The sequence below is a fragment of the Globicephala melas genome, chromosome 3 (assembly GCF_963455315.2).
Source record: "Globicephala melas chromosome 3, mGloMel1.2, whole genome shotgun sequence".
Taxonomy (NCBI): Eukaryota; Metazoa; Chordata; class Mammalia; order Artiodactyla; family Delphinidae; genus Globicephala; species Globicephala melas.
In genome coordinates this window covers 56,264,955-56,291,979 of record NC_083316.1, presented here as the reverse complement: position 1 = coordinate 56,291,979, position 27,025 = coordinate 56,264,955, and the positions used below count along the sequence as shown (strand labels likewise).

Below are 27,025 nucleotides of genomic sequence, written 5' to 3'. Positions count from 1 at the left end.
GGTTAAAGGAGCCCACCCTCAATGCAGTCAAAAATCCACATATAACGTAAAGTTGGTCCTCCGTATATGTGGTTTCTTCCTAGCCAAGTTTCTGCCCACGGATTCAACCAACTGCGGATCATGCATGTAATCCTGTAGTACGCATTTAGTGAAAGAAATTCATGTGTAAATAGACCTGCACAGTTCAAGCCTGTTTTGTTCAAGGGTCAGCTGTATTTCTCCAAGGAGCACTGGTTCCTTTTACTAGGGAGTGGTATTAGAAACCAAGATCTGTGCACTAGGTGTCCCCCTTGCTACTATGGAATTTTTGCTTCTTTGCCCATTCAGTGGCCAGAGCTAGGAAAAACATGTATACATGTACACATAAACATATGTGCACATACATGCATATAAGCTTATATGTACATAGTTTACAAATTATGAAAAAATCATTCTGGAACCTGCAATTCCAGTTCATCTCTACAGAGTTCTTCCTTGCCTTCCTCTAGTCCATGTTTGTATCTCCCTTCCATACTGAAAACACTGGGTCCCAACAGGGACAGTGTTTTGATGTGTCCATCAGTCTAGGGATTGCAAGTTTATGTAATTTTCCTGTCTTCTACCCAGTAAGTGCCAGTAATGGCCTGCAGTCATTTAGACAGTCAAAAAGATACCCCCCTATATTCTAAAATGCCCTTGAGGGCCTTTTGGTACTTCTTTTGGGAACCACTGTTCTAGTGATGAAAGCACAATGGGCTCAGTTAATTATATTGCAGAGCTCGTTCTGATGTGCCATATGTGAATTATAAGAAAAGTGCTATGGAAGTGCAGAAACGAGAACGAAGAATTTCATATAAGCTATTGTTAACACTTTCCTAGGTATGAAGGGAAAATTAGGAAACAAGACCATTATATTTGGTGCCTTGATATGGGTCATCTCTGTTATTCGGAGACAAACCTAGGGAAAACTGTCATGGATTCCTGAGTGAGCAGATGCTTTTTGCCAAAGAATGAGCATAATCTGCAATGAATAAGTATCACATGGAGGTAACTGTCTCCTCTCTGTTAAGATTAATGTACTTAGAAAAGCAGTATGTACCAGCTACCATTTACTGAATACAACCCTGCTAATAATCCTCTCTGTACATCCTGAGTCCCTGTCGAGTCAGTTGATTTTTTCCTCATCCTATATTCTTACAGCACTTTGTACCTTCATTATGCAGTGTGATGTGGTGAAGAGTCTGCACTTGGAGGGGAAGACAGCTGGCTGTGAACCCCAGCTCTGCCAGCTTTCAGAAACTGTCCCTTAACTCGGTTCCTATATCTATAAATTAGGGATGATAATGCCCGCCCCAGGTAATACCCTGACATATAGTAGGTGCTTCAGAAATATGTGAAAGGAACAAGTCCCTAGGCCCCTTCATTTTACTCATATATAAAACATTAGATTGTGAGGTGAGATGAGGTTTTGAAATTCAAACTGCTTGGAAGAAAAAGAGGCTGTTAGAGACAATATTTTTTTTCTTCTGTGTAAGAGAATGTAATTAAAACTTGCGTTCATACGTGATATTACTGCATGTTTTCCCTAATTCTTATTTGAGCCTTTGGGCTGGGGTATGGGCCCAGAGAATCAGGTAGTATGCCTGGGGCTACATGCGGGTGATCGGGCAGTAGATGGCAGTGTGGCCTCTGCGGAGACGCGCGCAGCCGGTGCAGCCCGGCGTTTGGGCGCTGGCCTTGGGAAGCCTCTCCATGCGCGCTTGCGTGGAGGGCTGCCCTCGGCATGTGGAGCAATGTGATTGGGCGCTGTGATCTGGTGCGGGCTTGCTGATTGGGGGAGGGAGGAGGGGGCGATATGAGGCTTTTATTCCGCGCGTCCCCATTGGAGGGCGTGGAGTGGGGTGGAGTGGATCGCGGCTCGGGAGGGACTGTGCCTGGATGTGGGTGTGGGCGTGGGCGTGGGCTTCCTTGGTCTGAAGCGGTTTTGCCTCCATGCCGAATACAGCGGAGGAGACCTGCTGGGTTCTCTCGGATGGTCGTGCTGCTATGGTGCCTCCTCTGTTCAGTCTCATTAGTGGTTTTCTGTTAGAGCCTTGGCGGAGGGCTGATGGGTATCTACCCAGCTCCCCGTCTGAGAGTAATTTATTACTACGGAGGTCTAGATTAACACCACGAGTGCCGTATACGTATGCTGCAGTCTAGAGGGCAAGCAGGCCATGAATGCAGGCTGGGTCCTCTGACATAAAAGTCAAAAGGCAGATTTTGTTCACTGCTAGATGTGTGCCCCGGGTCTGTGCTAAGCACTTTCACACACACTGTTACGTTTAATGCTCCATAACAGCGGCCGAGGCAGCTCCTATTTCCCTTAAGAGATGGGAAAAGTGAGACCAGATCCAGCATTTGCTTAGGGCCATACAGTATCCTCTTGCCTTTCTGCTCACTAAACTTTCTTAGTGATTGCTGTAGTACCTGTAATTCTACCTTAGTGTCTTCTCTTGCATTGAAGTAGTGGATCTCTTGCTTTTAAAAAATATTTTTTGATTGAAGTATAATATACTGAAAAGTGCACAAATCATAATGTGCAGATTGATGAATTATCACAAAGTAAACAAGCCTGTGTAATAGAAGGTTCCTACCACTCCAGAAGCCCTTATTGTGGCTCCCATTACCCTCTTGAAAGGTAACCATTATTCTGACTTCTAGCACTGTAGTGTTTTTTTTTTAAATGTTTTATAATGGAAAATGTACAACATACAAAAGTAGAGTGAATGGTATAAGGAATCTTCTTTACCCATCACCTGGCTTCAACAATTATCAGCTCCTGGCCAATTTTCATTTCTACTTCTTCTTATTTCCCCATCCTGATCCTTTGGATGATTTTGAGGCAGATCACAGACAGTATATCATTTTACCCATAAATATTTCAGTATATACCTCTAAAAGATAAGGATATTTTTAATACCATTTCACATCTAAAATATTAATAATCATTTAAATATGAAATATCAAGTCAGGGTTCAAATTTCCCTGATACTCTGGTAAATTTTTTTTAATGGTTATGCACATAAGGTCCATACAGTGCAGTTGGTTATGTTTCCTTCTTATCTTGCCTCTTTTTAAATCTTTTTTTATGGAAACATACAAAGGTAGAGAGAATAGTATAATGAACCCCCATGGTCTGTCACCCAGCTTCAATGGTTATCAGTTCCCTGCCAGTGTTGTTTCATCAAACCCTACCCCATCACCAGGTTACATTTTAACAAATTCTTGTTATCTGATCATTTTATATATATTTTGATACGTATCTCTATAGATAAGGATTTTTTTAAAAACATAACTATAATACCATTCTCATATCTAAAAATTAGTAATTCCTTAACATCATTAAATATTTCCTCAATGTTCACATTTCCTCAGATGTCTTATAAATTTCTTTTTAATTTACAGTTTGTTGAAATGGGATCCAGATAAAGTCCATACATTGTAATATGTTGAGATGACTTTAATCTATAGGTTTCTCTTTCTGTCTTGGCAGTCTATTTGTTGAAGAAAACAGGTCTCTTTTGTAGTTTCCCACATTCTAGATTTGCTGTTTTCATCCTTATGGTGGTGTTTAACACGTTCCTCTACCTTCCATATGTCCTATAAAACTGGCAATTAGAGAGGAAGCCTTGATCAGATTCAGCGGGGTTTTTTGTTTTTTCTTTTGGCATGAGTACTTCATAGGAAGTGTTGTTTACGGTTGTCAAGAGGCACAGAGCATTTGGTTGTCACTGTGATGTTAAAGGCCATTCATGATCATTGCTTAGATCCATTTTTTCATTAGGAGCTGCAGAATGTTGCTATCTTAATTATATCATTTCTTTCATTAATTACCCAGAAAATTTTTGTGAAAGAATTTCCTTTCATCAGCGGTTCAGTTATCCTGAGTTATAGTTTGTATGGAAGAGGCAGCTTCGAAAATAATAAATTGACCTCCTACCATCCTCCAAAGGTTATCAGTGAGGGTTTTAATTTTTTTCCTAATATTATGAACTCATGGACTTAACTATTCCAGACATTTTAATTCATTGCAGTTGATATTTTATTGAAAGAGCCGTAGTTCTCCAGCTAGGCTTTGTAGAGCCCTGGGAATTCTTGAGCTTTCCAACTCAAATCAGAAGATTTCAATTTTAGACTGTTTCTGTACTGGGCTTCCCTTTGGTTAAAATAAACACTGAATTAAAGCATTGTCTCTGAAATTCCTGCATTAGCCATGCAGATCTACTGGAGAGATACAGGGTGAAAGTTCGCAGCATTAGCCAGTTAGCAGCTGTTACAGATTAGGGCCCACAGTGAATAGGATTCAGGAGAAAACCATTCTGGGGAACTGGGTAGGGTGCTAGTAGGAAGGCAGGCCTCATGGGGGAAGTTCCCTGTGTTCCATGAGAAGTTTGCTTGGGTTACCCTGCCAGGGGCAAGGGACTAGGTGACTTGAACTAAATTAGTTCCTGAGCCCTACTGAATTAAATACTCTATTTCTGATTTTTCATTTTATAAATAATCATAAAGTAAGAGATACCTTTCAGTTTTAGTTACTGCTTTTTTGTTTCTTTTTTTTTTTTTTTTTGCATTGAGGTTGAAACTGAGCACTGTGGTCATCTTTCATTAGCTGGACACTTATTAGCTGAGGTTTAGTTTTACTGTGTCATTTCAGCTGTGGAGGCCTTTGGCTTGTTGCAGTAGTTTTTCAAATCCTGCTCTTGAAGCTTGATGGAGATTTTCTGAGGCCTGCTTTCCTATTTGCATGTCTGTGACATGTATTCATTCACTAGGCTTCATATTTACTGTCTGCTGGCAGTTCTAGAGATGGGTCTGGCCTGTGCACATCCTCCTCCTTTAGTCTTAGTATATATGTATATGAAGCTTGCCTTCACATTTTTTTCTTTATTATTTTAAAGCTTCTGGTGACAGAAAGACAAATAGAAGGAAAGCTAAATATCTATATTCAAATGGTTCTTAGGTTAATTTTTCCTAATTCCTTCTATTATTTCCATACATGTTATAGGTCATCTATCCCTGAAACAAAAACAGAGTTTTAGCCTGTGTTTTCCAGATCACTTCTTCTAGGAAGTACAATAATAACTTGTATCTAGTCCTTAAAGAATTACATAAATTAGGTGAGGTACACACATGCCCAGAAAGAACTTAGTGTTTACTGAATGGGTAACAGTGATGTACAGTTACATAAAAATCATGAAAAACTGAAACCATCTAATAATTTCTCACCTAAAGCTCCCAGGGTTCAACAGAGGATCCATCGTTCCTTCAGAGAACTTCCTCATCATAACTTTGACCCAGAGACCACCCTCCTTTATAAGAGGTTTCTTTCCTAGCACATCTCTACTATAGATTTTGTGATCATTGAGGAGATTATCATTTTCTTTCTCAGAATTTTATATACTTTGAAGCTGTGTTACTTTGGTGCACACCAATTATCTTCCTGGAAAAATGAATTTTTGGTCATTATGTAATGACCCACCTAATCTGAAAAATGAATTCTTTTTGCTTTAAATCTATTGTGTCTGATATTAATATAGCTATACCAGCTTTCTTTAGGCTACTTTTTGCTTAGTACATTTTTCATAGTTATTTTCAACTCTTCATGTGTTCATATGATTTATATAGCTGGATTATGTATTTTTAAAACCAATCTGGCAATCTTTGTCTTTGTAACTGGAAAGTTTATTTAGTGTCATTTTATGATTGTTGATTTATTTGGATTTGTTTCTACCATAGTTAGTGATTTGTCCCATCTTTCTTTATTCTTTCTTTTGTATCTTCTTTTGGATGGTTGTGGTGTTTTTGTTTTTTACATTTCCTCCCCCTCTAGAAATTGTATCCTCTATTTCTACTCTTTCAGAATGGTGGGTTTTACCATTCTAAATCTACATCTTTTAGATGGTTGCTGCATAACTTCTAGCATGCATATTTACCTTAAATTCTAGTGTTATTCACACGCTGCTGTCCTTTAGTCCAGTCACATAACCCCCAACCATGTGTTATTGTCTAACATTAAAGTTTTATCCTTTAAAACACATGTACACACATAAGACATTATTATTTTATACAACTTCCCCCCAAATTAAATTAATTTTATTTACTTGCCATTCTTTCTAGCATTTCAAGTCTTCTTTAAAGGATCATCTTCCTTCTTCCAAAAACACGTCTTCTAAAAAACACAACTTGTAAAAAGTTCCTTTAGTGAGTATTTGTTGCTAATAAATTCTTTCAGTTTTTAAGTGTCTTTATTTTTCCGTTAATCTTAAAAGATAATTTTGCTAGATACGTAATTCTATTTTGATTGTATTTACTCCCAGCATGTTATTCTACTGTTTTCTGTTGTTTCTAGTGAGAAAACACCTGTTGGTATAGTTGTTTTTCCTTTGTAAGTAATCTGTCTGTACTTTCTGGCTACTTTTAAAGTCCTCTTATTCTTCAGTTTAAGTGTAATGTATCATGGTGTGGGCTTAGTTTTACTTAATGGACGAGATTTTTTGTGTTTCCTGAATCTGAAAATGGATATTTTTTATCAGTTCTAAAAAATGCGTAGCAATTAGCTCATCATCTATTACCTCTCCCCATTCTCTTTATTAACTTCTTTGGGAGATTCAATTAAATGTATTTTAGACCTTACTATTCTATTTTCTATATCTCTTAACTCCTTTTTTATACTTTCATTTTTATCTATCTTTGCTGCAGAGTCTTCTAGTTTCTTGTAATTTCCTTTAGATCTTTCAGGTTGCTAATTCTCACCTCACCTGTGTCTTACCTGCTCTTTAACTTACTCATCGAATTTCTTTTTTACAGCTTTCTTGACGTATTATTTACATAGAATATACTGCACATATTTAAAGTGTACAATTTGACAAGTCTTGACATATGTACGTGTGTATATGTCCATGAAATCATTACTACAATCAAGATAATAAGCATATCTGTCACCCACCCCCCACATGTTCTCCTACTTCTTTGTAGTCCTTTCCTCTTCTTCCTGCCCACCTTCCACATTCCCAGGAAACCTCTGATATTTTCTGTCATCATAGATTAGTATGTATTTTCTACAATTTTATATCGTAAAATCAACTCTTTAAACCACTTAAAACATAGTTCTCAAGTTGGTGTATCTTGTATGACATAGGAAGTATAATTAGGGCCTCAGAGGTGTGAAGGCTGACTTTGTGGTTTAGAATCCTCAGGGGACGATGTCCTTGCTGTTTTCCCTTTGCAGGGTGCATTACTTTCTAGTTCACCTTCACTGCAGGTGTAGCCTTAGGCAGCTCTGGCTTTACCTAGGATCTCTGAAACAGCTTCCTATCTTACAGAGGCCTTGGTTCTATCCTCCGTTCCCTGTAAGTCATTAAAACCACAGCTCTGTTTCCCTGCGGACCTGCGGATGCTCTCAGGTGACTGCTTCCCTTAGTAGTCCCTTAAACACTCAAGGTTTGTGCTCCCATCCTGCCTTTAGCCGCTGACAATTACATCTATCTTCTTGAAAGCTCAGTCATATATTTGAAATTTTTTTTTAACGTTTTATTTAGGTGTTTTGTTTTTATAGTAGGGGGAATTTTTTAAAGGCTATTTAGTCCACCTTATTGCTGAGGTGGAATTCAGTTTAATATCATCTTCGAACTTAGGAGCAACATCCTTTTTGTGTTCCCTCTGGTAGTTCTCAAACTAACTCACTTGAGTGCTTGCCAGGCTACATCACAATCTCCTGGGGCTTTTTTTAAAAAATTTGTGTTTCTGTGGTCTCACTTCAAACCTATGGAATTAGAATCGCCCTCTGGGTGTGAAGCCTAGGAATCTGACGTTTTAAAGTCTTAAAGCCTCTTAGGGGTTCAGATCCTTAACCAGGATTACACTCCTATACTTCGAATAGTGCAGGGTCCTCAGGAAAATCCTTTATGTCCTTAGATTATCAATGGTATTGTTTTCTTCAAACAAAAACATTTTTATACTAGTATACATTTTATTTTCTGGACATACTTCCACATTGTCTATACAACTTTATGTTTTGTTAATGAAGAATTCAATGAGGAATTCAAATTTCAGACCCATTTTCCTTTACAGTCTTTGTTGACCACAACCATCCGCTGCAACGTATATTCCTGAGGAGCTGAGTGACAGGCAAGAAAGCATCTTCTTTGGCACATCCCTTTGAATAAAACCTGGGCATCTGCTGGCCCCTCACTGAAACACGAAGAGTGATTTTGACTGTTGAAACCATGGTCCAGAAGCCTGTGGCACTGGCCCTCTGCAGGCTGCAGCTGCCCCAGCTTTCATGGCCATCCCTGCTCCGCGCAGTTTTCTGCCTCATTCATCACACTAGTGCTGTCATGTGAGGTGATTGGTTGCATATTATATTTAGCAGCAAACCTTTCTCTGACTTATAATATGCAAATATTATTCATCAGTTGCTGGCTGTGCAGCTGTTGCCTTTTTTGAGGCCCCAGCCGATTTTACTTGACTGAGGATATCTTGGTGTAGAAAATTAAAATGGAATCTTGACTTATCACACTACAGAAGCCCGCTCAATCCATTGTTTTGTTATATGCTGTGTACTATATGAAACCCATGAGGAAATGGAGGTCATTTTAATTAGGCCAGTAGATCCTGATCCTGCATTTTTTAGTTAAAATTTAAATTTTGAGTAAAGGGTTAGTTGATTCTTTATATTGCCTGTCATCTCAACACAAGAGCCTCTATTATGAAGAGATCATAAAGATTTGGTATCATGGGAATGCTGTTTAATATCATTCTGTGAGCAGTTAGATTTAACAATATTAATTTGCCTTAGTATAAAGAGGTTTTAGGGACTTCTTTATATATGTGTATTTGTGTTTTAAAATTTTTAACTCACATCGTACCAACCCCTTTAAGGGGTTGTCATAAGAAAAGATAGTCATAAGATAGTCATAAGAAAAGTAATTACTTTTACATCATATCAGGTTTTAGTGGTTTTGCAAAGTTCCTTTCCCCTGGTAGCTACTGAGTCATTGAGAGCATTATCCCAGGGAAAGAAAAGAGAAAAATATCGGTTAAATGCACAGCAATAGGTCTTTAACAAATACTTGTCAATTGATTACCTGTTGCCGTTTTGCTTAATACTAATTTCTTCCACCAGGGAGTAAAAAAAAACTTGGAACTGCAGTTAGAGTTGACCCATGAACAATATGGATTTGATCTTTGTGGGTCCACTTATATGTGGATTTTTTTCCACACAGCACTACATGATGCAGTGGGTTGAATCCGCAGATGCGGAGAGCCAGCTATGGAACTTGAGCATCTGTGGATTTTGGTATCCACAGTGGGTCCTGGAACCAATCCCATGTGGACGCCAAGAGATAACTGCATTTCTTTTTCCTTCCTCCCTCTCTTTCTCCCCTCTCTCTCTCCCTCCCTTGCTTTATTCCTTTTATTTATTTCTTTAGATATTTATTTAGTGCCTTTTATAGAACTTTTCTAGGAACTGAGAATATATCAGTGAATTAAGTCCTTGCCTTCATGGTTTTTACTTCTAAGTGTAAAAGAGAACAAAAAGCCAAACACAGACCAGCGTATATAGGCATTTATAGATCATAGAAAATATTTTGGATTTTATTCCAAGTGTGATAGGTAGCTATTGGCTGGTTGAGAAAAGAAAATGACAGGATCTGATTTATTTATATATATATATATATATATTTATATTTCAGATCTAGAGCGTATATGATTTGCTGACATATGGTTACAGAGAGTGAGAAAGAATGGGATCAGGGATGGCACCTTAGTTTTTGGCCTGAGTAAGCCAGTTAACGTAGGGGCCATTTACTGAGCTGGGAAAGGTTTGGAGAAAAGCAGGTTTGGAGTGGAAGGTTGGAGAATTAAGAGGATATGTAATGTTAAGAGACCTATTAGACACCCACATAGAGATGTCACCCATGTAGTTGGAAATACAAGTTTGGAGTCACAAGAAGTCAGGGTAGGCATATATGTGTGGAGTCAGTAGTCTGTAGATGATGATTAAAGCTATGGGAGGGAGAGAATGAGATACCCAGAGACCGAGCAGATGGTGAAGAGTCTGCTCCTCAGACTTAGGGCACATCAACATCAAGAAGTCAAGAAGAGGAGATCCTACAAAGGAACCCAAGAAAGAGAGAAAAGAGCATTTCATGAAGAACGGAATGCTCAACTATATTAATTGTTAGTGAGGGGTGAGGTAAGATGAGGATGAAGAATTAACTACTGGATTTAACAAAGTAGAGGTGGTCTTTGGTGTCAGTAGAGTGATGGAAACCAAAATGTGATTTGAGTCAGTTCAAGGGAGGATGGAACTAAAGAAGTGGTGACAGTTGTATTGGGGATGACTCTGTTGTGGCGTCTCGCTGCTGACGGGAGCAGAGCAAAGGAGAAGTAGCTGGAGAGCGATAGGAGGTCAAAGGAAATTTTTGTCATTTTTGTTTTTTGTTTGTTTAATAAAGTTCATCCTTTGTTTAAAAAAAAATAGGAGGCAGGGTATATGGATACAGATGCTGGTAGCCTGGTAGACCTGATGGTAGGAGGATAAAGTTCCCATGATTGCTTCTGTTTTATGCTTAGGGAGATAAGACACAAAATCATGAGCTGAGAGTGAGAGTGAGCGGAGAAGGGGAAAGACACACATTTTAAGTTCTAGAAGCAATGAGAAGGTATGAAATAATTATTTTGAAGAGTATGTTGCCTGTTACTCCAGGTCTTTTTAGACTCTGAGATGGCAGTGTAATCTCAGGAATACCAAGTATTTGTATGGATGTTCTGGTAAAAGGAATCAGAATAGGAATATTTCAGGCTGAAAACCATTAATTATAAGCAGAATGCCTGGCCCCTGTGATTCGTTCAGGGAATGTATAAAAGTAATTTAATAAGTTCCAACTTAAAACATTTTTGAACAGCTAATATATTTACCTGGTTCAAAATGCAAAAGGAGTAAATGTGTAAGCAATGAAGAGTTTCCTTTTCTTGCCCCCCTACCATCTTGGCCCTCCTTTGCCTGGAGTCTGTCAATAATAACACTTTCTTGTATCTCCTTCCAGAGATATTTTACTGATCCATTTTTTTAAAGCTAAATCTATGCTAGACTTTAAAAATAATCCTTTCTTCAATCAAGTAAATACTTAAAAAATTATACTAATATTTCTCTATCCTCTTTAATTTATATAAAAATAATTTCAAAAAAGAGCAAGAAAGAGCATCTGTTTTAATACTGACTTCATAATGTTGACAACCATCTGGCAGGAGTTGTATCTGTTAGATTTTTCTTAAGAAATATGTATATTTAACAAGGTTCTTTTTTCTTCTTTGTCTTCACAGCTGATCTGGCATCTTTAATGGATAAAACATATGAGAGAAAGCTGCCTGTTAGTTCTTTAACAATATCACGGGTAAGAAAACTTAAATATAAAGAAAGAGAAAGAAGGCAAGAAAGCCACTTTATATACATGAGGCTCTGTAAATAAAGTCTATCTTTCATAGGATATATTTTCCCAGAGTATGCTATGTTTTTGTAGTTGCTAATAGATACTTTATGATGAAGTAGCAAATTTCTTTGACTAAAATAAAAGGTAATAAATTTATCAGACTCCAGTGTCAGTGATTACTGTTGTGTATCTGGTTTATTTTAATTTTTCCAGGATTTGGTATCATGATTTTTTTTTTAAGTTGATATATCCTTCAAAGTGATAGTATTTACTTGTTAATATTGGAAGTAATTTTGGTAGTTGAGAAAGTCTATAAAAGAATGGATATTAATGTTAATGTTAAATGCTACAGAGCAATGGATGGGAGAATAATATTAGGCTAGGAGTCAGGAATTGGACTTGAGAGTAACCATTACTGATCACCTTCTATGCCAGCTGTTGTACTAGTTTCTTAACTTACATTATCTTGCTCTTCTCATAGCGGCTGTATGAGGTAAGCATTGTTATCTCCATTTTGCATGTAAGACTCAGAAAGCTTGATGACTTTCCCAAGTTCACACAGGTCATAGGTGGAAAAATTGGGCTTCAAACCCAGATCTCTGTGACATTGAAGTTCTTTTCTGTTGCCTCCCTTAAATAGATCTTATCTTGTCTTAATGAATTTGCTTTATGACATTGGGCAAGTGGGCCCCTCTCAATTTCCTCATATTCAGTATGGGGACAGTAGTATTTTCCTCATAGGGCTGATGTGACGCTAAATTGAGATCTTAGATGTGAAAACTCTTTGTACAAATTAATGGCACCATAAAATTCAAGAGACTTAAATCTAGGAGAAGAAAAGTAGAGAAACCATCATCCTTTTTAGTCTTGAGTCCTTTCTTTCTGCTCCTTGATATTTTCCTTTTAGTAGGGGAACCGTTTAGCTAGGTTATAACCTAAATTTTATAGACTTATCATTTTCATATTGGAGGGGAACTGAAAGACCACTGGTTCATCCCTTACATGATGTATAAAATCTCTGTATGCCATAATGCCTGGTGTTTGTTTAGGCAGTGCTTCAGAGTTTAAAGAGCTTTCATGTACACTTTCTCGTTGGAGCCTCGTCCTCTTCAGTGCAGGTGCCTTTATTCTGTTTATGCAGCTGGAGCAACTAAGTTCCAGAGGGGCTGTGCCGTCTGTTTATGCCACACAGCATGCAGTCAGGAGAGCTAGTTCTCAACTTCAGGTCCTGTGTTGGAACCATATTTTATCTGCCCCTTAATGAGATTTCTAAATCAAGTCCGTAAGTCCTAAAAAGGGGGAGATCCATTAAGTCTCCCCCTCTTTACTTTTCTCTCCTTCTTCCCGAGGTTTTAATTATATTCACTACATCCATTATCTCCTACTTCACCCTTTTTCCTCTGAGTCTTTACTTTAGAGTAGAATTCCTCCTTAGAAGAGTCTTTTCTGTTTGTTTCTCTGGTTTAGAGTTGAGCACACTGAAGGAGTTTGTGGTTCGAGGAGAGACTTTGCTGGTAGAAGAATCACAGGTTGACTGGTCTGTAGCAGAACCAAATCAGATAGGAAAAATGGTTATAAGACTGAGTTCTCTGAATTTAGACTTTTCCTCTCTTGGGCCATGTTTTTTCAGCCATTAGAGTCTTCATCCTTTCAACTATGTGTTCCCATGTATTTGGAGTTTGGAACATAGAGAAAATATCAGGGTTTAAAGTTAATGGGAAATACCAGTGACTAATTATAAATACACTAAGAGGAGCTCTCTCTTGTTCTGAGCAAGGTTAACGTTTAGTTTTTAAACAGTTTTTCTAACCAAGGTTGTTCTACGTATAGAAAAAGAGAGGCCGTTGTAGATTATTTGTTGGCATTAACATAGAGTGGTTTTGAGGATGGAGCCACACTACATGAACACTGTTCTGATAAAATGCGTGTTTTATTTTTAAGGTCAGTGTGTGACTTAGGCTCAATATATGGCATAATTTATATTCAACCAAAGGTTTCTTTTTTTGTCTTTTAGTTTGTGGACAACATTTCATCTCGAGAAGAGATAGACCATGCAGAGTATTACCTGTACAAGTAAGTTTTCCATTTCATTTGACTATATATTCTCGTTTCACATCCTTTTTTAACACAAAAGGTGGTAAGTACTGTATATAATGTTCAGCTCCTTGATTTTTTTTTTTTTGCGGTATGCGGGCCTCTCACTGTTGTGGCCTCTCCCGTTGCGGAGCACAGGCTCCGGACGCGCAGGCTCAGCGGCCATGGCTCACAGGCCCAGCCACTCCGCGGCATGTGGGATCTTCCCGGACCGGGGCACGAAGCCGTGCCCCTGCATCGGCAGGCGGACTCTCAACCACTGCGCCACCAGGGAAGCTCCCAACTCCTTGCTTTTTAACTTTGTGCTTTGGAGATCTTTCCACATCAGTGTATAGAGAGATTAGACATTTTTTATAACTGTCACATTCCATACTATGAATATATTATTTAAACCAGTTCCCTATTGTAGGGCCTTTAGGTTGTTTGTGCTCTCTTTTTGTATGATGCACAATGCAATAATTAATAACCTTTTACATAGGTAATTTTGCACATAGTTCTCATAAGTATGTATATTTAATACATATGTAAATGTAATGATACACATGTATATATATATATACATATTTAATTTCAATAGCTGTTGCCAAATCGCTTTCCATTGGGGTCTTACCAATTTACATTCCCACCAGCAGTGTATGAAAGAGGCCTGTTTCTACAGCTTGGCCAACAGAGGTATTTTCACACTTCTGGATTTTTGTTAGTCTGATAGGAGAAAAAAATATATGTCTGTTTATCTTTTTCCTCTCTTTTTTATTTAGGTGGAAATGCACTCTTTAAGTACTATTCAGCTTCTATTTTCAATTAACACTTTTTCTACATTACTACCTTTACTTCATTCTTTCTCACAACTGGGAACAATCCCACTGACCTACAGCTACACTCTCCCCTGTGTACAAAGAAGTATGTTCAGTACAGCACCGTCTATAGCAGTAAAAACTGGAATAACCTAAAGTTCATTAAATAAAGGATTGATCAAATAAATTATGATTTATTCTTATAGTTGACCTGTCAAAATGATACCTTACAACTAGCTTTTTTTTTTTACAACTAACTTTTTATTGTGATTCATTATTGTGATTTTAAAAATCAGATTTATGATTTGTTCCAATTCCTAGGCTGTAAAAAAAGACTCAGGCTAAAATTTAAAATGTTTCCAGTAAACATTGTATTAGAATTTCCCATTTGATCTTTGGTTTTTTAAAAAATATTTATTTATTTATTTAGTTGCGGCAGGTGAGCTCCTTAGTTGCGGCTGGTGGACTCCTTAATTGCGGCTTGCCAGCTCCTTAGCTGCTGCAGGCAGGCTCTTTAGTTGTGACTCACCAGTTCCTTAGTTGTGCACGTGAGCTCCTTAGTTGCGGCATGTGAACTCTTAGTTGCGGCATGCATGTGGGATCTAGTTCCCTGACCAGGGATCGAACCTGGGCCCCCTGCCCTGGGAGCGTGGAGTCTTATCCACTGCGCCACTAGGGAAGTCCCTTAACTTTGATTTGATCAAGAGAGTTTTCATTTATTTACATCTGGGTATATTTTTTTTAAAGCTTTCTTTATATTAGGGAAAACATATCCAATTTTCTTGCATGTGATATTGCAAACTAGTAATAAGGCTTCTTTTTTTTCTTCCTGAATTGGGTAGATTCTACCACCGTTTTGGTGTTTTCTGTTTAAATACAAATCTCAAGTAGATAAGATTCCAAACCTTAAAAAAAAATTATTTTAAATCTAAGATTGTCTTTAACAGTGTCTGAAGTTTAAATTCTAGGTGCTGAAATCATAATTGCAAGTGCCCTCCTACCCTTCATTAAGATAAACATAAACGGATTCCTTGATGGGAGCAAGCCCTGCCTTCCTTTAGTGGTTCTTTGGCACTGTAAGGCTCCTTTGGTAGTTATTTTTGCCAGTGGTGAAAGGTGTATTTGGGCTGGCACCTTTGTTTGCTTTGTTCATGGGAAAATGCAGAAAATAGTTCCAATTTCTAAATAGGAACTATTTTTTAGAATTCCATCCTGTAGGACACAGTGCTATAGTCTTAGAAGAAATATGTCCCAAATTTACTTGTACCTCTGTAGCATATAATTGATTTCAGCAATTCAATATTCAGCATGTATTTACTGAGCACCCATTGTGTGCCCAGAATTTGTCCAAGGTGCTGGGCATATAGTGGTGAATAAGTTAGATACTCTCCCTGTCTTCACGCATTGAAGTTTAACTGAGAAATTTTAAGTCCTACAGAAAGACATTCTGTGATTAATTCTTCATATCATGTCCAGTTTTGTGATGCCTGGAGTCTTATTGAAAGCTTCATAAAATCTCCCTGTTTTTACATTGGTCATATAGAAGACTCTTGTCCATCTTAAATCTGAGGCGTTGTTTAATTTGACATTCCCCATCCTTTGCTTAATCAAAACTAGTGTTCTAACCATGACTTATCACTGTTTTATTTCCGTTCTTTCTCCTCCCATTGCCAAGAAAATTAGCTCTCTTTTTCTGAGATTTTTTTTTTTTTTTTAAGAAAAAAATGTTTTTATGACTTCATGAGATTACTGTTGTATGTGTGTGAGACCAAATACAGCACAGTAAAGCTGCATCAGGTGTAGATGATGGAGGCTGGCCAGTATTCGTGCATCAGCTAAGCATCAACTCCTGCTTTCCAGCCTTAGAGGATATACAAAACATAGTAATGCCTCAGCAGAATTGCAGGTTAAGTTATGAACTCTTGGGGTTTCCCTGCTTTAATTGAAATCAAGAATGTTAATCCTGAGGACACCGAGGGCCTCTGGGATTTCCACCAGTTAGGTCTTCAGCGTTCATGGTTGCCATGCCTAACATTTCCACATGGGATGACTTTAGATATCTCAGGGTAAACTTACAATCACAGGTGTAAGATACGGAAATATAGGAGCAATTCATTAATCCTGCAACTAATAGCTTCTTCCTGGCCTGCCTGGAGAATTTCTCATTCCCCAGGCAGTACTGTCTTTGAGGGGAAGGCCCACAACAGGACTTTGGCTGCCACCTCTGTCAGTGGCACAAATCTTTCCCTGCCTCAGTCTGTAGAGACCAGGCTCTGCAAGCAGAATGTAATCACCACATCCTCTCATCTTCTAGTGATCAGATCTCCCCAGTGATTATGTAAAGGCTGTTAGAGCCAAAGAAGTTTGGAAACCTGGGGTGATCAGTGGAGAGCTAGTTGAGCACCTACCGTTGAGTCAGGTGAACAAGTAAGCAGTTCAGGGTGCTTCTGGCATGTGCCAGTGTCTTATCCTCCTCTCATTCCAGGAAAGACTCTCAGCCTTTGAATCCTGAAGTACACAGGTTTAAAAGTTTGGGGGCATCAACATTAAAGAGTCCCAGGGATGTTTTAAGGAGAGTTAAAGAGAGGCTGCTATTTAGATAGCAGGAGGGAGAAAAAATGCTCAACCATGCCTCTTTGGGCTCTGGGCTCCTCTCTGGGGGCCCACAACCTTTTGATCAACTTCTGCCCTGCCACTTACAAATAAAAAATGGAAACACCAAGGAAAGGGAAATGATGCTTTAAACAAAAGAATAATGTGAACTAAAGATGATTAAGTCAGTTAATACCAGGAACGATATAGGTTGACAATAAAGAAATTTTTTTTAAAAACCTGATAATACTCTACAACAAACCAAGAGTAAAAGTGATTACAACAATAAAAAGGCTAAATTGAAGTAAAATAAACAAAATGTGAAAGCTAAGAAATAAGAGAGCAAAGCCTGCTAAGAACTGTTGGGCTGTAACAAAATAAAACATTAAAATAAGAGAATAAAAGAAACAAATAAAAAATAAATAAAGCAAGATAAGAAGGACGTGAGCCAGGGACTTCATAAACTGTGTATAGATATGGCTGGGAGGTTAGGAAAATAGGCACAGGCATGCTCTTGCAGGGATACTCTCAGCAGGCTGAATAATAAATCACTTTATGAGTGGTTTGCAAACTGTCTTCCAAGAAGCCCTCGAGCTGGTTCCTCACAGGGGCCTCCGCTGCATGGCTTGGGGAGGAATACGATGTGAGGGAGAGGCCAGACAGTCCTGCCACCAGCCCTCTGCTTCTGCTCCAGCCAGAAAAGCTGTGCCTCCAGCTTCTTTATATATCGGGGTGGTGGAGAGAATTCAGGGGGTTCTGGGAACTTAGATGAGAATAAAATTACATTTTAATTTTCACTCACCTCTCAGTATTTAGCATTGCCTTCAATTGTGAATATAGGCAACAGATCACAGTACTGTTAGCAGCATCTGTGTCTTTCTCACCAATAAAAATCATTGATTTTTTTTATATCTCATTACATTTGTTGCAGCTATCTTGACAAATTATGCTCATCACTGCTTAGAAATTGCATTTATAATTAAACTACTGCTGGCTAGTTTTGTTTCGTACGTTAATGGAGAAGCACATGTGACCATATCTCAAGGATTTTTTGATGTTTTGATAATTCTGTTTCACTATAATTGGTCTCCTTCGTTATCCTGTGCATTTAAAACATTATTCGAGAAGGTGCCATCAGACTGCCCACGAGTTCATGCCACAAAAAAATGTGATAAACCTCACTGTGAAGGCCTTTTGCTTAGGCTTATTCCTGCTTCTTACCCCAGGCTTTTTGAAGTTTTCTAGTTCTTTGTTTTTCTTCTTACAAAGAAGGCTTTCTTTTATTTTAGGTTAGACCTTATAGAGTAAGACAGGCATATGGTTGATATGTGTTCTGTTATCCAAATGAGAACTTAGATACACAGTCTCTTGTCTCCCTACTGGAGCAGGAAGAGGTTTGGTGAAAAGTGAGATTTGGACAGGCCCTGAGATGCTGTCCATCAGGAGACTAGCGCTGGGAGGGTGTTGGGTGGGAACACCGCTGCTCGATTTTGGTATCATCACCCCCCTCCGCACTCCAGCCCCGGGTTGGCAAGGGGAGAAGCCACGGTGTTCCCCCTGCAGTAGCAGCAGAGGTTTGGTGGCACAGAAGATAAAGGTAAGAGCACAGCACAGCTAATGGCAGCTAAGAGGAAGAGGCTGCTCAGTGATTGGTGAGCATGAGAAGTTGACTGCTGATTCATGCTTAACATTTGTTAAAAAGAGTTTTATACATCCCACTTTAGTTTTAAAAGGAATTGAGCAACCAGTTTTTTTTTTCCTTGCCAAAGGATTGATTTCTGCTTCTTACCCACATGCCCTCTCATTGGCTTTTGAAGAAAAAAGATTTCTTACCTTTGCCTTACTATCAATTTATAGTGTTGCTAAGAATCCAGTTTGCATCTTGATTTTACTGACACAGAGACTAAGGCGTGGAGATTAACTGAGCAGACCCAACATAGAGTGTGTGTGTGTAAGCCACTGCCTGTCCTGCGCTGAGAAAGGAAGTCATGAGGGTGAATGTGAACAGTGGAACAGTACTAGAAAGACCAAGACAGTGCTTTCCCAGTGCAAGGTAATACTGATAAGGATTTCAGATGGGGCTACAATTTATTTTTAAGAAAATTGAGGCAGAAGGAATTCCATGGAAAGTACAGTCTAGAGTGTGGTAAAGCAGGAGGAAATTAAAATTAAGGAATAATGGGGCTTCCCTGGTGGCGCAATGAGAGTCTGCCTGCCGATGCAGGGGATGCGGGTTCGTGCCCCGGTCCGGGAGGATCCCACATGCCGCGAAGCGGCTGGGCCCGTGAGCCATGGCCGCTGGGCCTGCGCATCCGGAGCCTGTGCTCCGCAACAGGAGAGGCCGCGACAGTGAGAGGCCCACGTACCGCAAAAAAAAAAAATGAAAAAAACAATAAATTAAATTAAATTAAGGGATAAGAGGAAATCCCTTATATTTCTCATAGTCTGTGGGTTGTTGTTGTTTGTATCCTAAGAACCATGATCTTAGCTTTTTCTCCATAATAGATCTCTTTTTGTGATCTGTCCACTTGAGGTCAATGTTATTGTATAGTGAGTTTATCTAGAATTTTCATTTTTTATTTTTTGGAGAGCGTGTCTTTTCTGGACCACCTAGTCAGTAGTTCTGAGCTCAGGACTCTGCAGATTGATGTGTGCTGCCCACGTGCAGACACGTGAGCCCTGAGGCAGGCTCTGTCTCCCCCTTTGAGATAAAACTGCATGTCATCAGTGAAATTGTGGCATCAGTAAAAGCTGTTATTTTCATGGTTTATAACAAGCTTTAACAGTGGCTGTATTAGTATTTGATTACTGCATTAATAGAATGCAAACCCAAGCCATAAAAATTCCTTCTTCACTGAGGATGTTTGCAAATTGCATTTTTAAAGGCTTATTTAGACTTTCAAATAACTTTGGGACCGTGGCAGTTAAGAGATGCATGAAATTAAACTTTCCTTTTACTGTTAGAGCGTCAATAATTTGAACTGATAATTTAATCTGCAACCTAAATGGTCATTCCTAAGTATAAGTGATAGACATTTCTAATGTCTATATAACATATTCTCCCTGTTTTAAGAATGTACATTCTTTAAAAGGTAGCCTTTTGGTTGTTAACAAAAATGTGGGGAATGCTGAATTACTTGTCACACAATAAGAAAAAATTGTTGCAGAGCTCCATGAGAAGGTCTGTTTTTCTTGGAATACAGCTCTCTGTGTTGCCATGGAGAGTGGCGTGCCACCCACTAATGAGAGGAAGTTAAGGATGTGTGGCAGGCTGTGTGTTGCCAACAGAGTCATCCACACTGTACCTTGGCCTCAGGCATCTTTCATCCGTGGTTTAACCGACCTGGCAGATCCCAAGTGTCCCTGGTTGGAGACGGATGGCGGGTCAGGAACAGCTGGGGCGAGGCAGATGGCAGCCTGCATGTCTCCAGGTCCCGGGTTGGCAGCCAGCCTTAAAAAGGAAGGACCAAAATAGCTTCATTTTTCAATAAGCAAAAATAACCACATGGTTCCTTAGAAGGTGAGTGCATTACCCCAGGCCTATGTTATAAGAATCCATTTCTGCCTGTAGGAAGAGGGGCAAGTGGGAGTTTACTAGGAGGGAACACTGTTCATGAGTTTAAGCAGTGATCATTTTTCTTTGAGGGCATAGAGATTGTGTTTTACAGCACTAAAATGAAATTAAAAATTTTTCTGTTAGCATACTGCCAAGTCTCATTATGTTTGAACTTTATTAAGGAAAGAGCAAAGAGCCCAAGAGGGGCGGTAAATGAGTCTTAAAGCATTTTTTAGAAAAACACTTTCATACTTTAATATTGCCAAGTGCTTTATTTAGTTCTTATTTGCTAATCCTTACCACAGGCCTGGGAGAGGGGTACTGTTAATGGCTCTGCATGAGAGGATAGCAGATTGTCACGAACATCGTCCACGCCTTGCCAAAGACCCATGGAGCCTCCACTCCTTCTGACTTTGCACTTCTCTCCCGCTGGTCTTGTTATTTCAACCTGGAGCCTGGTCATAGGAGGAGTGTAGGGGTAACATTCAAGGGTGTTTTCTTGGCTGTGGTTCTAACATTCCACCCAACTTGCCCAGAGTGATCTCACACCTTAGATACTCTCGTATTCCTCTGGCATAATGAATGGGTCCCTGAAGGCCCTTATCCTCGGAGGCCAAAGCAGTTCATGCTGCTACAGACATCTATTTATAAGTCTTTGTAGAGGCGTAAGCTTTCATTTCTTCGGGGTAAATATCTAGCAGTGGAATGGCTGGAACATATAGTAGGTATACATTCCAGAGTGGTTATACTCACTGTGGTTTTAATTTGTATTTGCCTAATAATTAATGATGTTGAGCATCTTTTCATGTGCTTATTTTCCAGCCATATAACTCCTTGGTAAAGTATCTGTTTAAATCTTCTGCCCTTTTTTCTTTTATTGAGTTGCTTGTTTTCTTATTATTGAGTTTTGAGAACTTTTTCTCTCATAATCTTCTTTATTTTTATTCACTTAACAGTGTTTTTCAAAGAGCAGTTTTTATTTTTGATGGAAGTCCAGTTTGTTAATTTTTTCTTTTATGAATCATGCCTTTGGTGTCAACTGAGAAATCTTTGCTTAACCCGACACCACAAAGATTTTTCTCCTATGTTTTGTTTCAGAAGTTTTATAGTTTTAGGTTTCACAGTTAGGTCTATGATCCATTTTAAGTTATTTTTTTTAATATGGTATGAGGTAAGGGTCCAAGTTAAATTTCTGGTGTTAAGAATACCTAGTCGTGTCAGCACCATTTGTTGAAAAGACTTTTCTTTCTGCACTGAATTACCTTTGAATCTTTGTTGAAAACCAGTTGTTTATAGACAGGTGAGTCTCTTTCTGAACTGTTTTGTTCCATTGATCTCTGTTCCATTGCCTCTCTTGATGCCAGTACTACACTATCTTTATGGCTGTAGTTTTATAATAAATCTTAAAATTAGGTAGTGTGAGTCTTCCAACTTTGTTGTTCTTTTCCAAAGTCGTTTTACCTAGTCTGGGTCCTTTGTGTTCCATATCAATTTTAGAATCACTTTGTGTGTATGTACACACATACATGCATACATATATTATTAATAATAGAGAAAGTAGGAGCAAGATCAATTCCAGAAATATGTATTGAGTATCTAGTATATATTTAGAAATAAGATGGTAAGAAGGATCTTATAGGATATGAAGGGATATTGATTATTTGAAAGTCAGTAATCATTCTTTTTACATTGAAGACAAATTTAAACTGTCCTGACAGAATTTCAGATTTCAAGTCTGTAAGACAAATGATTCTCAGTTCTGTGTAAAAGGGAATTTCCAAAGCCAATAGAAGGTTTAAGAGAAGTATTTTTTAATTTACCAGAACTGTGATGTGTTCAAAGGAAGGATATGAATCACTACAATCAAAAAGATTATAGGGCTTCTCTGGTGGCGCAGTGGTTGAGAGTCCGCCTGCCGATGCAGGGGACACGGATTCATGCCCCGGTCCGGGAAGATCCCACATGCCGCGGAGCGGCTGGGCCCGTGAGCCATGGCCGCTGAGGCTGCGCGTCCGGAGCCTGTGCTCCGCAACGGGAGAGGCCGCAACAGCGAGAGGCCCGCGTACCGCAAAAAAAAAAAAAAAAAAAAGATTATAAATTGGCTGGGGATAACTAGATATGTGAAACAATTCAACATCAACAGAAATCTTCGATATGATAAATAGGTAAATTGATGATATGTAACAAAATGTGTGTGTCTGAGAAAACATGCTTTGGGCAGGCTGGAAGAGGAGTTGATGTCATGATCAGCAGACATTCATAAAAGAGGCAGAACTTGAGACAGCCTTGAAGATTGGATGAGTAGAAGAAATGGGAGTGAGTGTTCAAGATGCAGCAAGCAGTATAGGGGGGGTTAATAGAGTGAGGTGAGATCTGACCTTATGGGGATTGACGGGCCTACCAGGGAGTCGTGGGAAATAAGGTGGGCAGATTATAGAGGGAATAGAAAGCTGGCAGCTTCATGCGTTGCTAGTAGATATATATATATAGTGGTACAACTTCTGTAGAGAGAACTTTGGCAACATCTATCAAAATTATGAATGCATATACCCTTTGACCCAATAATTTCACCTCTAGGAACTTCTGACGCACAGCATACATGTGAAATAATATCCATTACAAAAAGATTATGTCCGTCAAGGCCTGCAGATATTAGTTATTAAAAAAAAATTTTTTTAAAGATCCTTAAGATTGTTAGTCATCAGTAGATTCTTGAGAAAGGTATATCATAAACCTATTACAGGAAGGTTAATAGAGTAAGTTTTGGATTGAAAGAGGTAAGTGTGGGAGGCAAATTTATTATCTGTACTTAAGGTGATAAAAGGCCCGTCCTGTGGTGGAAATGAAGAAAGAAATATTTTGCACATAGGAAGGAAAAATCAATCAACAGGATTAGTGACAGGTTGACTATAAAGCTAGAAAACAAGGAAGGTCAAAAATGAACTGAAAATTGAACCTCAGTTAATGAGGCTGGTCTACTTTAATAGAAGTATTGAATTGGAAGCAGATTTAGAAGACAGCAAGGCAGTGTGTTTTTCTTGCCTTTTCATTGTACGTATACATATTTCTAAGTTTGCTGCATCACGTCTTATGCCTACAGACCACATTTGGATTGTTTGAGAGGAACTGGCCACAGAGCTTTGGAGAAAGAACAACTGCCAAAACATACTTACATTAGGGTCTACCCGGTGTCCTGGTACAAGTTGGGAACTTTTAGACTAGGTGATCTCTGAAGCCCTGAAGTCCTGCTAACTTTCAGAATCTGAAATTAAGACCTAGGAAGACTAAGCAATTTCCATGTGACAAGTCCAAGCTCTAGTTGTGGATGAAGGCCTGACTTGAAGTTCAGAGGGTCATCAGCTAGACCAGTGTGTCTCTTTGTGCCAGTTCTTTTTCCTGAGGCAGTCTAGGTAGTACACCAGCATACTCAGTGAATATTTAAATACCTCCTAACAAAGTGACATGAAATTAATTAAACCTAGAAAAACCTAGCATATACAGAGGTTCACCAGTTAAAAATACATAGTCATGGGGGAAAAAAAAGAGCCGAAAAGACTCTGAAGGAATCAGGATGGGAGGAAAGAGTCAGGTGACCTGTGTTTTCAGGACCGGTTTAGTTCCCACTTTGATCTGTAAATTGGAACCAGTTAATGAACTATCTGGACATCAGCTTCCTAGACAAGCAGCTGATCTTGGATGCTTCTCAAGGCACCTTACATATCTGAAATCTGTTTCTCAGTCTCACTGATAAAGAAGCTAGACTTTATCACCAGGAGCTTCAGACTTTGAAAGCATGAGGTTCTGGTCTTTGTTTAGTTTCTCACTCAGAGCCTTATTTATTTAAATAGTAGAATTGAAGTTCAGCCACCTTAACCATGAATATCAAAAGAACAACTAGCAGATATAAAATTAAACAACAGAAAGAATAGGGGATCACTCATTCTCTTCTGGATTTGAGGGGCAGGCTTCTTCATTTACTGTCTTACTTATAAGTACCTTTAGCAAATTTCTTGGTATGAGAGTAGGGTATTCACTCTTGTTTTCCAGAGAACTAATTTCTGTACCATATATATTTGACGTTTACCTATGATCTTTATCTGAAAGGCCCACAAAACATATATTTTTGATGCCTTGCACGTACATGGGATTTAGAAGGAGAGGGCTAAAGTTGATCTATTCTAATAGCTGCAGAACCCTTTGCGGATTAAACCTAAAAACTCCAATAGTTCCTATAAAAAGATATATCCCAAGTTGTTTTTTCCACAGTACAGAGTCCTTTGATCCAAAACTCTTTTTACTGGTTATTTTCATAACTGTGAAGTCATAACCATGGTACAAGGAATTATAGCTATAGGGCAGAGAGAAAGTATAACTGAATATATTATATTTATTAAAGAGACTTTGGTAGGGTTTTGTATTGAGGAGGTTTGATTTGAAGGTAATTAAGAGATCTTTTCAGGAGCTGGTACAATATTTAAGGGAGAGATGAGTAGATAAACAAAAGCTTCAGGAAGAGATTTGTGGGAACAGAGGTTTCAGTTGATTGCATCATCACTTTTGAGGCCAGTGGCAAATAAATTCCTGAGTATTTCCAGATGTCATGGGTCTAGGCAAGAGGACATTTGAGGAGCTAGAAGTATCTGATGTGAATTCTCTTTAGTGGTCTTGGCTGCTGTCATTTCCATGCCAGATTTCCTGTTATGTTTGTTTGTTGTTGTTTTTTTAAACCAGGCAAGAGTTTGTATTTTGAAATCTGTTCTGTTCTTCTTTTTAATATCAGTGCTGATACTAAGACAAATGTTATCACCAGTTTCATAGCTAATGATGGGCAAGGCTGGGACTTAAAACCAGGTGTTCCAACTCTAGGCCATTACAGTACATGAACACTGTATTTATTACACACGGACTGTTTCATGGCTCAGTGATGGATGCTACCAGGAGGGGAACTCAAATCGGTCATTAGTCCCTATTGATAAAAGCCCAGGCAGAGTTTTGATAGGAAGGACACTGAAATTATTCATTAAAACGAGAACTTTGTGGATCTTGCACGTATAGATTATTATAATCCTCCATTTGCTGACTTAATAGCAGGTGGAAACAGTTAACGTGTATGGGACATTTACACAGTGCTTTTAGGCTCCAGCCAAAATGGACTGTTGCTCTCTGAATGTGCCCTGTACTTTACTGTCTTTGCCTCTGTTCTTCCCTCCATTCCCCATCTCCTTCTATAATAAGAGTACAACCCGTCTTTTAAGGCCTGTCCCAAATTCTGTTACATCCATAAACTTGCTCTGATTTTCATGATTTGATTGTGATTTCTCTGACCCCTTGTATAGATTTTTCTTTTATCTAGTCAGGGGTGCTTATTTAGTTTGTTTTGTCTTTTGACTAATCAAAAATATGTGCTTCTTATTTTTCTTTACTTGAGAAACAGTATAATGTATTAGATAAGAGCATGGCTTCTGGAGCCAATCTGTCTAGATTTGAATACAGCTATCTATTAACTGTATGATTTAGTTACTTATATTCTCTGTCCCTCAGTTTCCTCGTCCACAAAATGGGGATTAAGATAGTGCCTGTGATTTAGAATAGGTATATGAGACTTAAAGAAGTGAATATATTATAATAAGGTCCTTAGAACAATCTTAGGACAGAGAAGGTTAGTGTTCAGTAAATTTGGCCTTAGTGTTGGTTTTGCTAGATTGTAACATCTTGAAGGACAGGGACTGTTTCTTCCCCATACTTCTCTCCTTAGGAAAAATGTATTTTGACTCCAGTTTACCTTTCTAAGACTAATAGTTCCCATACATCTTCACCACTCCCACCCCAAGGGCATCAAGGTGCAAAGATTATCATGGCTCAGAGATAGGGAGAAATAGATGCTTATGAACACTAGTAGTTAAACACCCAGATGGAAAGGACATCACATTTTTTGGAAAGCTGTCTGACATTAAAAAGGAAGGGCTCAATGTGTATACCCTTTTTTTTTTAACATCTTTATTGGAGTATAATTGCTTTACAATGGTGTGTTAGTTTCTGCTTTATAACAAAGTGAATCAGCTATACATATACATGTATCCCCATATCTCTTCCCTCTTGCGTCTCCCTCCCTTCCACCCTCCCTATCCCACCCCTCTAGGTGGTCACAAAGCACCAAGCTGATCTCTCTGAGCTGATCTCCCTGTGCTATGCGGTTGCTTCCCACTAGCTATCGATTTTACATTTGGTAGTGTATATATGTCCATGCCACTCTCTCACTTTTGCCCAGCTCACCCTTCCCCCTCCCCATGTCCTCAAGTCCATTTTCTGGTAGGTCTGTGTCTTTATTCCCATCCTGCCTCTAGTTTCTTCATAACCTGTTTTTTTTTTTTTTAGATTCCATATGTATGTGTTAGCATACGGTATTTGTTTTTCTCTTTCTGACTTACTTCATTCTGTATGACAGACTCTGTGTCCATCCACCTCACTACAAATAACTCAGTTTCGTTTCTTTTTATGGCTGAGTAATATTCCATTGTATATATGTGCCACAT

The 27,025-nt window shown here is 38.7% G+C and overlaps 1 protein-coding gene across 5 annotated transcripts in view; it reads left to right on the top strand.

Moving 5' to 3' along the window:
* MRPS27 (mitochondrial ribosomal protein S27) overlaps nucleotides 1–27,025 on the top strand; it is a 91,821-nt gene that overhangs the window by 7,503 nt on the left and 57,293 nt on the right. For all 5 annotated transcript variants that reach the window (XM_060295873.1, XM_030845252.2, XM_030845255.2 and 2 more), the window contains exons 3-4: nucleotides 11,350–11,420; nucleotides 13,471–13,529. In XM_060295873.1, coding sequence (XP_060151856.1) covers nucleotides 11,367–11,420; nucleotides 13,471–13,529 — 113 coding nt within the window. In that variant the 5' untranslated portion in view covers nucleotides 11,350–11,366. The remainder of the gene's footprint in view (nucleotides 1–11,349; nucleotides 11,421–13,470; nucleotides 13,530–27,025) is intronic.